This window comes from Trematomus bernacchii, unplaced genomic scaffold, assembly GCF_902827165.1.
Source record: "Trematomus bernacchii unplaced genomic scaffold, fTreBer1.1, whole genome shotgun sequence".
Classification (NCBI taxonomy): domain Eukaryota; kingdom Metazoa; phylum Chordata; class Actinopteri; order Perciformes; family Nototheniidae; genus Trematomus; species Trematomus bernacchii.
This window is the reverse complement of record NW_022987644.1, coordinates 286,933-299,401: the sequence shown is the minus strand read 5'-3', so window position 1 is coordinate 299,401 and position 12,469 is coordinate 286,933. Positions and strand designations below refer to the sequence as shown.

At 40.1% G+C, this 12,469-nt stretch overlaps 1 protein-coding gene across 5 annotated transcripts in view; it reads right to left on the bottom strand.

Annotated features, from left to right (window-relative positions):
- Window positions 1-12,469, bottom strand: part of prom1a (prominin 1a) — a 92,560-nt gene that overhangs the window by 45,332 nt on the left and 34,759 nt on the right. For 3 of the 5 annotated variants that reach the window (XM_034133815.1, XM_034133816.1, XM_034133818.1), the window contains exons 2-4: window positions 6,745-6,803; window positions 6,189-6,215; window positions 669-874 (exon numbers count right to left, since the gene is read on the bottom strand). In XM_034133815.1, coding sequence (XP_033989706.1) covers window positions 669-874; window positions 6,189-6,215; window positions 6,745-6,803 — 292 coding nt within the window. The remainder of the gene's footprint in view (window positions 1-668; window positions 875-6,188; window positions 6,216-6,744; window positions 6,804-12,469) is intronic. The other 2 variants (XM_034133817.1, XM_034133820.1) reach the window with 1 other exon arrangement.

The following is a 12,469-nucleotide window of genomic DNA, read 5'->3' as shown; positions in this document are numbered from 1 at the left end:
TTATTTCCCGTAGAGGATATTAACAAATTGCAAAACACAGGTGAAATCTTCTCTTGGAAGATTTCTGTCACTTGTTTCAAGATTGAAATTTCGTACCATATTGTTTGTTAAAAACCTCCATATTTAACGCCTTAAATTGAAGAGTTACGGAGCCTTTTATAAAGCAAGAGTTCTTGTTGTACACTCAGATGTAACTAATGCAGTTTGATATAAAAGCCTTAGGTCCTGCCTTCATGGAGGTTATCACAATGACTCCATCCCATTGCTATCAAAAGAGTACAACACAATGCAGTTCATCATACAATTACTACTACAATTATTCATGTTACTGTTGTATTAGTCTGCATTAGCTTAAGCTAGGTGTAGTGTATTGTTGTTGTTGAAGAAATGCCGTTCTTACCTGTAAAGCAATGTTATTAAAGTTCACATACACTTTTGAAATGTTGATATAAGATATTTGTAGTGAGTAGTGAGATTGTGGGGGATGGGGAAAGCTGATGACCGTGTGTGTTTGTGTGTGAAACTCACTCACTCACAAGATGACCAGAGGTGAATGTGTGCACTGTGTGTTTCGGCCTGAATGTGTGCATTCACACCACACTATAAAAGATGGAAGTGTAGCTTGCTTTTAACTCCAGTTCATGTGTACATATATGTGTCGCACTCACGTGATGACCAGTGAGGTGGAGAAGAGCAGAGTTCCCAGCAGGCCTCGTCGACAGTCTGCGTTTTTCCTCTGGCGTTGGTGCATCTCGCCGCCGCAGTTATCGCAGCAGCGGCACATGCAGAAGAAGATGCCGATTATCGGAACCAGAACGGCGAACAGCAGGCCGAGCGCCGCACAAACTACGAAGCCGATCTCATAGTAGATGGCCTGGGGTCAGCAGGGGAGGAATGAGATGAAGAATAAAGGAGAATTCATTAAAGGATATACAGGAGAAAGGTGGTGGACATGGAAATTAGATTAAAGGAAGAGGGGGATCAGAGGCGGGAAGATAAAAAGGGAGATGACATAACAAGAGTGTAAAATGGGATGGGGATTGTTGAGGAAAACAGAATTGGAACAGAAGAGGTGGGATAGAAGAAAGGAGAGATTAATAATAAAGGGAGAAAAAGGGAGAAAAAGGGAGGACACATACAAAGGGAGGACACACACAAGGAGGCAGAGGATATTTAGAAATCTAAAAATATCTGGTCGGATCATCCCACTGCTGGAAATTCTCTCTGTACTCCTTTGTCCAAAAGGGATTTGTGGGTAAACAATAAACACATTACGTAACACTACTCATTGCTAGAAAATCATTTTTTAATAGTGCTCAAATACTACAAGCCAATTCAAACATTATGAAACAAGACTCTTTCTTGAAATTATTGTATGGCAACGCTTTCCTCACACACACACACACACACCACGCTGCAAGCTGATTAAGAGCTATAGTAAGCCAAAGGGTTTTTACATACATTTATAATAAGCTGAGAGGATAGCAACACATGAAGGATGATGGGGGGAAAAACTCAAAGGAGCCATTCATGTCGCGGTTTTTTCAACTCTAATGAAAGGGGAAAGGCAGCATTTCTGATGAACAACCTGCTTCAATAGAAATACACTTCAAGGCAGTTACTGTACTGCTCTACTGAAGTACTTTCATCTTAAAGTGACTCATACAATTCATATTTCTCTTGGAACAAGGAGACACAACTGCCCATTTGGTATAGCACCTGTTAGACTGCAGTTCATGTGTTTTTTAATAATTTATTTGAGGAAGTCGTGGAAAAAAGGGACACATTTTCACTTTACCAGCTCTAGTTTATACCCCATAGAGGATATTAAGAAATTGCAAAACACAGGTGAAATCATCTCTTGGTTTCGTACCATATTGTTTGTTAAAAACCTCCATATTCAACGCCTTAAATTGAAGCGTTACGGAGCCTTTTATAGATTCCTGTTGTACACTCAGATGTAACTAATGCAGTTTGATATAAAATCCTTAGGCCCTGCCTTCATGGAGGTTATAACAATGACTCCATCCCATTGCTATCAAACCGTTCTGAGTATAACACAATACACTTCATCATAAATTACTACTAAAATGTATCATGTTACTGTTTTATTAGCTTGCATTAGCTTTAGCCAGGTGTAGTGTTTTGTTGTCGTTGAAGAAATGCAGTTCTTACCTGTAAAACAACGTTATACAAGCTCACATGCACTTTTGAAATGCTGATATACGATATTTGTAGTGAGTAGTGAGATTGTTACGAATAAGGGGGCAGTTATTTGGGTTAAACAGTTAGTAGAGGTTTAGTAAGATATAGTACGTTTCGGGGATTAAAATGCATGGACTGAGCCTGGTAACAAAGAAGTAAGCTTAGGGTCATCTGCCTGTCATATATGTATACATGATAACTCTGTTTTTCTATAGTTTGCCCTATATGATTGCGTTTGTCTCTGAATAGTCAGCTAGGAAATCTGCACATCACAAAGTCTAAGAAATCCCTCGACTTTGATTGAATATTAGAAATATTCAAAGTGACTTCTTTGAACTTCCCCCTGATATACTGAGAGGGTGAATTGCTGCTGTTGGCAGGTCCTCAGTAGAGCCTCACCTCCTCTTGTCATGTACCACAGTGCTCCTGCTTAATCTGCCCCTATCTCCACCACACTCAGCACAGCTTTGGAAATTGGCAAAATTGAATAGGGGATTGGCAATTCCCACACCGCATGTAACTTGTCACAATGATGTTCAATAGCTTCTCGTAATGAAAGGATCAAAGCGGGGCTGCTATCATCGCTCCTGAATGGACGAACTGCTCCCCCGGCTGATTCACACTAATCTTAATCGCCTTCATAAGTCAATGACCCTGCCTTCTCCAGGGACCTGCGGCTTTTTGCTTTTTTAACATGAAGGGAGAAAAGAAATGGCTTCTGAACTTGGCAGAGAAGACTATTCTTCTCTGGTTCATTCCTTAAATCTCTGTGCAAACTTGGAAGTCTCAGCCGGTTAGCATAATCCAGCCTTTAAACCAGAGGTGTCAAACTCAAATACACAGTGGGCCAAAATAAAAAAATGGGTACTAGTCGAGGGCCGGACTGGTTCAATGTTTATTGCAAAACTTATTGAAATGAACTTATTGCACATATTAAACCTGGAACTAACAAAGCTTAAATGATTGCCTATAAAAACATTAAACATTAAATAATCAGTTGCATTCATTTCTTATGGCTCTATCTGCAGCTTTTCCGGAGTCATTTCTTATGATTACATTTTTCCACAGGCCAACAACAGCTTAAAAAAAAACTATTCCCCTCAAAGAAAAAAACAAACATGCCCTGTTGTCGTGAGAGAAAAAGTGCAAAAGGAAACATCCATGTAAACTCAGTGTGCTGCTCTGTGATGCTAGTTCAAGCCAGATACTTGGCATCTCATCTTGGGTGCAAGTTCATCAATGTTTGGGGTCAGGCTCTGAGCTGAGGAGACCCTCAGGATTGAGGCGGGCCAGATCTAATAGTAATTAGAAATTATCCTGCGGGCCGAAATTAAATCCACCAAGGGCCTGAGTTTGACACATGTGAGTTAAAGGCTTTTTTGGCTGAGTGAGGCTCCTGGGTGTGTTAAAAACAGAGTTTACGAGAGGTAGGAAGAGAAACACTGTCAGTCACACTCTTTATGACCTTAAGGAATGAAATCATACATGATTTTAGGGTCACTGGAAACAGAGAGACAATGTGGGAACCCGAGTTTCCCTCCATCTAAAAGCACAAATCTCAAACCCGTTTTTAGGACATTTTGCAAATATGAACGCTTGCCTTGCCATTCTGCTTCTGGGCCTCGCTTGTTATTGGGTGTATTTTCACAAAAAAAATGTTGTTTTTTCCACCGCCACTCTTTAAGGGCTTGCAGCTCTGACTATTTTTGGACCATAGCTTTGTCTTGGCAATTGCCCAAAAGCAGAAGGTGACCTTAAAATACGAGCAAACTGGAGGATGAGGTGGCATCATCATGAGTGGTGAGGACAGGCAATTCTCAAACTTTAATCAGATTTAAATCAAAGCAGCACCCTCAAGTCCTGCTGAAGTGTCCTTGAGCAAGATGTTGTTACCCTAAACTGCTCACTGACTGTCAGATAAATGCTGCAGAATCCACTGTGAATGAATTAACATCACAGTTCTTTGTGAATGTAGTGCTTCCTGTTTTGATTCATAATGGTGGCTCAGATCTTGGCGCTTGATGAATTGGATTGGATGCCACTCAGGAGCTACAAGAGGAACATGACGTATTTATGATTTTCTAAGTAGTGAAGACTGCATAAACACCAGCGGGCCTTTGATCACAGCTGGACTGTTTAAACCCACTGTTAGGAGGCTTTTATTTAAACCAAGATTACACCCACATTTCACTGATTAACTTTCAGGGAAATTGTCTGCTCTAATTATGGTTAAAAAACGTCTTTTTAAGCCTGATTGGTCCGCGATGCCTTTATGTCACATACAGAGGATGGTCAATGCTAATTCTTACTAAACAATCAAGGTTGCAGATATTTATTGAGATCATACTTGGACCGAGTCCATCCTTTTTTTTTTCTCCATTGTTGTCAGTTTGGTCTTGGAATTACAGTCTTTAAAAAACAGCGTGAATTTAATTAATTTGAAAAGTTTCACTACAGAATCGACATCTACTAATTCAAGTTCTGTGACCATTTTAAGCAAAGAAAAGCCAAATTGATTGTCACAATTCTGCAGTTTGTAAACATCGGTTGGTAGTTTTTAAGTATTGATATTGTAACTACAACATTTCCGGAAGCACTAGAAAATAAGATTCCCCCTATTAAAACCTGAACGGAGGCGATTGGATATGTATGGCTTTGTTTTGGTTATTTCTGTGGCTTCATTGCAAACTGTGAGTCAGTGTTCAACAGGGTTCATACACTTTTTCACCAATGATTTTCAATGACTTCTCCATGACCTTTACCTAATTTTCCATGACCAAAAGAATTACTCTTTCTCAGCGGTACCACTGAAAATGGTTTATTTTAACATGGAACAGGAAAATAAGGTCTGCATATGAAACATGTTGTGCCTATCTAAAACAAATCAAATAGTAGGCTTACTAGCTTCTACACGCTAAAGCAACTCAAATCTCTCACCAGCAAAATGCCTCGTCAGTTAAATGCCATTTTATGTTTCATTACTATACGATACAGTAATTACTATTTCGGCGATTAGATAAAATATAAATTATATTTGATGCAACTTTAGTTAAATTTCCATGACTTTTCCAAAACTTTGGGAAAAATATTGTTTTCCATAACTTTTCCAGGGCCTGGAATTAGCATTTTGAATTTCCATGACTTTTCCAGGTTTTTAATGACCGTAAGAACCCTGGTTCAAGGTCAGTGTGGAGATGTATGATACTACAAAGAGTTCTGTCAACATCGGCAAGCAAAATATCAAGTGTGTGTGTGTGTGTGTGTGTGTGCGTGCGTGCGTGCGTGCGTGTGTTTCTCATACTTGCGTGGATATTAGAGAAAATACTGCATGGAAGCAAATTAGACGGCTGACCAGCGGATTTCAAGCTATTCTGTATGAACATGTTTCTTTAGTAGTTTATAACACATTGAACATCCATCTGCTTTATCATAAGGCTGACAAGTTCATTTTGACACTAATGCAGATATTTAAGGATAAATTGCCAAACCCATATTGCTATTTTTCCTTTAGGTTGACGGTAATGTGCTGGTTTTTGATACATGCTTAATGACTGATGTCCTCAGCAACCAAGTTTGGAAATAAAGGGAAATATTTAACAATGATCATAACCCAGGGGAGTTTCAGACCATCACATTGGTGTTACACATGTCATTTGTAAAATAAATGTCACATTGTTGCTCCTATGAAGCTGATCTAAACCAGAACTCAAATGAGACTCAAGCTACAGATTAGCATAGCTAACTAAATGTCGATAAGGTGGATAGGGAGGCTGGGTGGGAGTCTTAGGGCTGCACAACTGATCCCAAATATATTGAAATGATAAAATGATGAAATAAATGAAAGTGTTGTAAAATCTCAAAAAGAATGTAACATATAGTTTATCATTTTGTATCTGGAGTTGTGCAGCCCTGGTGACTCTGGACAGTGGAGCATGGTGAGGAAGGGGATGGGTGTCACTATAAGACCAGTGTGCAGACTTTACCTGAAGAGTCAGCACTATGTTCTCTGGCTGAGGGAGGCCAGAGCAGAGCAGATCAGATGGAGAGGGCATGCAGAAGACAAAGGCAACGCAGCGTCAAAGAAAGAGCCAAGCCACCAAACAAAAACATGTGGATGAAATAGAACAACAAAGAAAAATCAAATGATTGAAAACTGGCATGCATATTCACATAGTAGTTGCTTATCGTAACGCTGCAAAAAGACAGCAAATCATCCCGTTATTGAGAGGAAGGTACAGAGGAAGCCTTTTGATCTCAGGGACTATCAAAGTTGTTCCCTATACAAACTAATGATGTCACTCTAAATTCACAGGTTGGACCAGAAGCAATTACCATTTTTTTCAGATGTGGCAGTGAAAAAAATGGCCTTGCCTTGGCTTCTAAAAGCTATTAAAGCCTGAGACTACAGAGTATCTCAGAGGTACATTTCTTCTGTAGTTTTATCGTGAATTGCAGCTTCCAATCAAAAAAACATAATGCAATAAGGAAAAGGGAAAGCAACAGAAAAAACAACTTAAAGTTTAACACACACAAGGTTACCTTTTGGTATTCCGTCTGAATGGCCCCAAACTTTTCCTTTGCCAGCTTGACAAGAAGATCTGCAACAACAAAGAGAAAAGACATGAAGAGACCTTTGGTTGTTTTTTCTATATCCATTACTGCAGTATATACATCTATACTAACACAGTGTATAAGAAACATTAGGGTCACTAAAATCAATCAGTCTTGTGGATAAGTATCTTGAAAATGAACGACTCTGCTTTGGTCAATAGTCCAACGTTTGTGTGTTTATTTTACAACCCAATTTCTGGGGTATTCTTTTTATTCGGGGTGTGTTTTGAGACTTTTCCCAGCCAGGAACAGGAACAAATACTAGATTCTTTGTTTTCATCTATGACAAGAAAGTTTCAGGAAGCAGCCAATCACTGCGGGTCCGTTCATCTATCCTTCTTCCCTTTTTGGTTTAGACAAGGCAAGTCTGACAGGATGACAAGCTTTTGTATTTATTCCTCTCCTGACGTCACGTTAGGATCCTGTTGATATTCTGCTTTCCGGGTCTCAGAATAAATCACAAGGAATCTTTACTGCAGGATACTGGGATGCTGGATGTTAAAGTCCTTGTATTTGGCCTGTTTTGACTTTTGAAATGCTAAAAGTTCAAATTGTATCTTAGCAAAAAATTACCTGATACCCAATAAAAATAGGTTGAAATTCAGATGCCTTTAAAAAAAACACTTTTTGTGAGACATGGTTCTTGGATGATGAAGCCATCTGACCATTTATTTCCCCATTCAACCCAGAACTAACATGACGCCATTCAATAAAGGGAATACTTGACATGATTATAAAAGGGACATTTGTCAACCTTAAAATGTCAAGTTATTTTCTTAATGAATAAACATAATTTATTATATATAAAGTATTAGTACGACCAACAAATCCTCATTAGCTTGGCTGGCTATAGAGAGGCGAAATCCCTCCCCTTCCAGTAGGACACATGGGACCTTATTTCGGAAAAAGTTTGGATTGAAGTCAATGGAGAGAGAAAGATTATCTTTCGATCCCGTTTGAATTGTGCCACGAATTACACATATGATGTTTGTCAATCTTAAAAAATAATTTCCATGTCAAAAAAGTCACAGTTTGTCGTAAAACTGTTGAAATATAAGACTATGAAAAATACGCAACTAGAAAGACTACAAATCCCAGAATCCCGGTCCCGCATGCTGGCTCTTACGGAACCGACTAACTCCCCTTGTGTGTATGTACAGCTCTCAACATGCCCAGACTTGGAGTGATTTTCACCTCGTTTAATACTTTCCGCCTCATTCTGAAAGAAAGAAGTGAAATGTGCCAACGTGACGGCCGTCTTGGTGTGTGGTGCGAGACGGGAGATGTAGTTCATTGAGCGGTTTCACACAAAACAAAGTGTTACTTCACAGTTTTACGACACATTTTTATTTTTTGGACTTGTAAAATTATCTTTTAAATTGACAAACATCATATGTGTAATTCGTGGCACAATTCAAACGGGATCGAAAGATAATCTTTCTCTCTCCATTGACTTCAATGCATAACTTTTCCGAAATAAGGTCCCATGGAGGTCCCCCGGAAAGGGAGGGACTTTGCCTCTCTATACACTGGTAGGGGCATGGTCGTAGGAAGCATCCTCAATGTGGGTGGGACAATTTGACAGGCGGTGTGGGCAGGTGGGTGGACCTCACCTCCTCTAGGGGGGTCCGGCGGCATTCGCAGCAGGGAAACTGTGGCGCGCATAATTTTACAACTAAAGACACAGCTACAGAAAAAACGCAGCATGTGTACGGCTCTGAGAATCTGCCATGGCACAAAGTAGCAGTGAAAACATGGTACGGAATTTCATTGATTTGGGCTTTCTCACAATAAGCAAGTGGAATGGATTCGATAATGAAGCACTGGCACAGCGCTCTACAAAGAGCGGCGAGTGGATAGACCGATTCACGGACTTTCCGCATAGTAAAAGTGGGGGGGGTCTAAACTAATCATTTTAAAAGGTGGGGGCGACTTGTCCCACCCTCATATAATGGCTGCGACGCCCATGGGTAGGGGACACACTATGATAGTGTCTGAAGAAACAACGCTTCTATTGTTCGAAATTCTTTTTCAGTAACATCTCAAATACATTCAATCCACTTAAAAAATGGAAATCCTTGAGGAAATCATTAAGCAACAACCCAAATAAATCCATCTCCTATAAAAAGCTGTAGGTCTCAGTTCTCCTTCATCCACACCTGAAGCAGCGCTGTGACTCATGTTTTAATGATGACAGAGACAGCAAGTCTCCTCAGAGGCAAACGGCTTCCAAAAATAAGATGCAAAAAAAAACACAAAGGCAGTTTTTCCCCTCCTTCTGCAATGCAGCCTTTTTTCTACGAGGGAACAACACATCCTTCAGGGAAACTGTTGACAATAATTGTTTTAATTCATCCCAAAACAGCCTGATGATCCCTGCGTGTTACTCAAAGAAATGAGATTTGTTTTAATAAGAGGGCGCTCCAGGCTGATACTTCACCTACTTGTCATCGCTGTTTAGGAAAAGACAAGCTTATCTTTTTAAAGCAGTCATGTCTAATTGCCTTTATTTTAACATTTACTAATGCAGGATTATTTGGCCGAGAGGGCGTTTTATGTTTTTCTCATACTTGACCTGCTACAAACACACACACTTATGCTGGTGTTACAGAGCAAAGCAGGTGCAGCAGGTGCCTTGCTCAAGGGCAGTTTGAAGTGTTGTTATAGTGAGCGATCAGCTGAAGGTAGTGATACACATTTCTTGCCAGGATTGTCCCACTAAGTTTGAGAAACACAGGTTTCTAGGTTAGTTCCTCCTCCCTTGATAGCTGTCGTCAGCCACTATTGTGCGTTTTTGAGCTGTAAAATGATCCAGGCTTTTTAGAGAAAGATGAGCCCGGCCCAGCTATCATATTTTATTGTTGTTCTGCCCCCTCTCTCTCTCTGTGTGTTTCAAAGAAGCCCCTGACCTTGTTGTGAAGGTGTTTTTAAAATTCCCTTTGTTCCCAACAGGATACAAAGTGTAGTAAACACGGTCTCTGTACAGTAAGCCTTCAGGCCTAAACATTGCAGAAATATGTCAACATTTTGAGATACACTGCGGAAAAAAATGTTGCTGACCTCACAGAAAGGCAGAGGGTTTTGTGGGGAAAGATATCAACTTCGAAATATGTGGATTCAAGCACAGACAGAACAAAAGCAAATCACAGTTCAACTGTAATATCGTAGCATTTAGAAACATTAGACACATTTTGGTGCACTTTTAAAAGAATCATGAGTCTGAACCGTCTGAACCCTGCTTCCTTTAGCAATACAATCTCAAATAAAATGGCCAAAAACGATTCACTTTTCTATCATAGAACACAAAGAAGACCAGCAGTCATCATATTGAAGAAACTTGTTAAATCCTTTCTGCTTGAAAAATGACTTAATTATTGAAATAGTGAGTTTTGTATTTGTTGCAGATTCATTTTCAACAGATGGGCTTCCTTTCTGCTCTGATTTAAATCTAGTTTTATAAGATGACACTTGAATGTAAAGTAATTGCCATCTGGATTGAAATAATTCAATGTTTTTTCACTGTAAAAGGTTTGTTGCATTGCAGGAGCTGTTGTGGTGTTCATGTACCTCAGTGAGAAGTCACGAGGAGCATGGATGGGAATACAAAGCGTGGACTCTGGGGTTTGCAGGCAGCTTCAAGCCAGCTTTTCAATCTTCAATATTTCATCAAGACCTAACCTTTCTCAAAAATCAAATAAGGGCTTAGCCAACGCGTAATCCCAGCAGCCGTACGTTTTCTAGGAAACTTGTTCATCAATGCAAATGAGTTTACACCGTATTGATATGAGACACTGCTGCAACTCCGAGTGAGAGAGGAGAGAGAAAACACGAGTGTGAGTGTGTGAGGACCGAGAATGAATGAATAAAGAGAAACCGACATACAATAAATCCACATGTTTTACTCAGCTGACGGCAGTTTGTTGTGCCTCGTGAGAAATGTTTCTACGACAAAACTCCTATCTCTGAAAAATGCATGAATGAACTTGTCACTGCTGGAAGCATGGAGGAATAAAAGAAGCAGTGAAGGATGGAGGGATATAGGAGCGAGGGAGGAGAAAGAAGTGACAGGGGAATTAGAGAGGAGAGAAAGACAAGAGGTGAAGGAGAGAAAAGCAGTGAGGAGAGAGGGCTGGATTCAGTCCATCCTCCGTTTCTTGTGAGCGGCGTCTAATCCCTCTCCATGAACGTAAAGCTCACTTGCTGCTAGTTTTCCACCCACATTACCTCTCTCCTCCCACCCTCTCTCCTCCCACCCTCTCTCCTCCCACCCTCTCTGCTGCCACTCATCTCTTTAAAAGCACATTCAATGTATTTGTCAGGATGCTGTGGCCTTTCACCCCTCTCCATGGGATCTCTCTCAGCAAAATGCATACAAAGTGTTGCATGTACATGTTTGAATACATTCATGTATGCATAGCAGAGGCCAGCTGCCGTAGCGTCTCAGCTCTAAAGCGATGTCGAGGTTTTACAGCAGAGTTAACGAAGCTTTGCAGGGAGCTCAAGATAAAGCCCAACCTGGCGAGATGAATGTTTCATCAGTTTCAGTAGAAAGGAGTTTCTCGCCCCCAGAGGAATCCTGCCGCTCTCTGTCTTAGTTTGGCTTCTCGGTTTAAGAATAGCAGAGAAAGGAGACGTTTTAAAAGTCCATGAACAGAGAGGTTTTCTGGACAATAACTTTATCTGAACAAAGTTACTTAATTAACTGCAGTTTATTTTATTGGTTGAAACTCCCGTTGAATGTTTGGCCTTAAAGTTGGTTTGGTGTTTTTTTTCTGCTACGTTTTTTAAAAGTAAACCAGCATGTTTGCGTTAAAATAGATTTCTAGAATGCCCTTCAGACGTGCATTGCTTTGTCTAGTAGGACGTCCGTGGGTGTGCTTCTTGCTGCGGATATGAAAAGATAAACAACTCGACCCTTTTTCTTCTCTTTTTTACCCAGAACAAATCCTTACAGAATTCCGAAATGCAATATTTAACTTCGCCCATGATTAAGGGACATTATGTCAACCTAAGATTCAAGTTCATTTCTTCAAGTTTATATATTTTACTTTTAAACACGAATAATTCAGCCAGCATGTTCAGTTGTGTGTGATCTTGTGTGATTCTGACAGCAAGGAGTCAAAACAACTAACCTTGTCTTAGCATTAGCACGGCTTTGTCTGCACTCTTACCATCTGTTGTTCCCCCTGACACGTAAAAACACATCAAAAATACCAAACATGATCAGCCCTGCACTTTGCCTCTAATTGATTTTCTCATGCATGGCTTTCCTGATGTCTGCCAGATAACAAATCCTTTTCTTTGTGCTCATAAAATATGCATTTTTTTCCCCTGTAGATGTTTTTAAAATATGCAAACACACCTCACATAGAAGAGGACTGACACCCGCAAGCCATGCCAAACAGCATCAACTTCAGTTTGACAGTAAACATCAATTCAAAGCTAAGGCTTGTGCTTTTAAAATGTTTAAACAGTGTATCACAGCTACTGTTAAAACTGCTGTCAGGTGCCATGTACTGTATTTGCAGACAATGCAACATCCATAGTTACTGTACACTGCACCATAAGACCTTGTTATTAATCGTCTTAATTAAAGATTCAGAGCAAACAAAGTGCAGTGTGTGACTGGTAATCCTCCCAGCAGCCCCTCTGG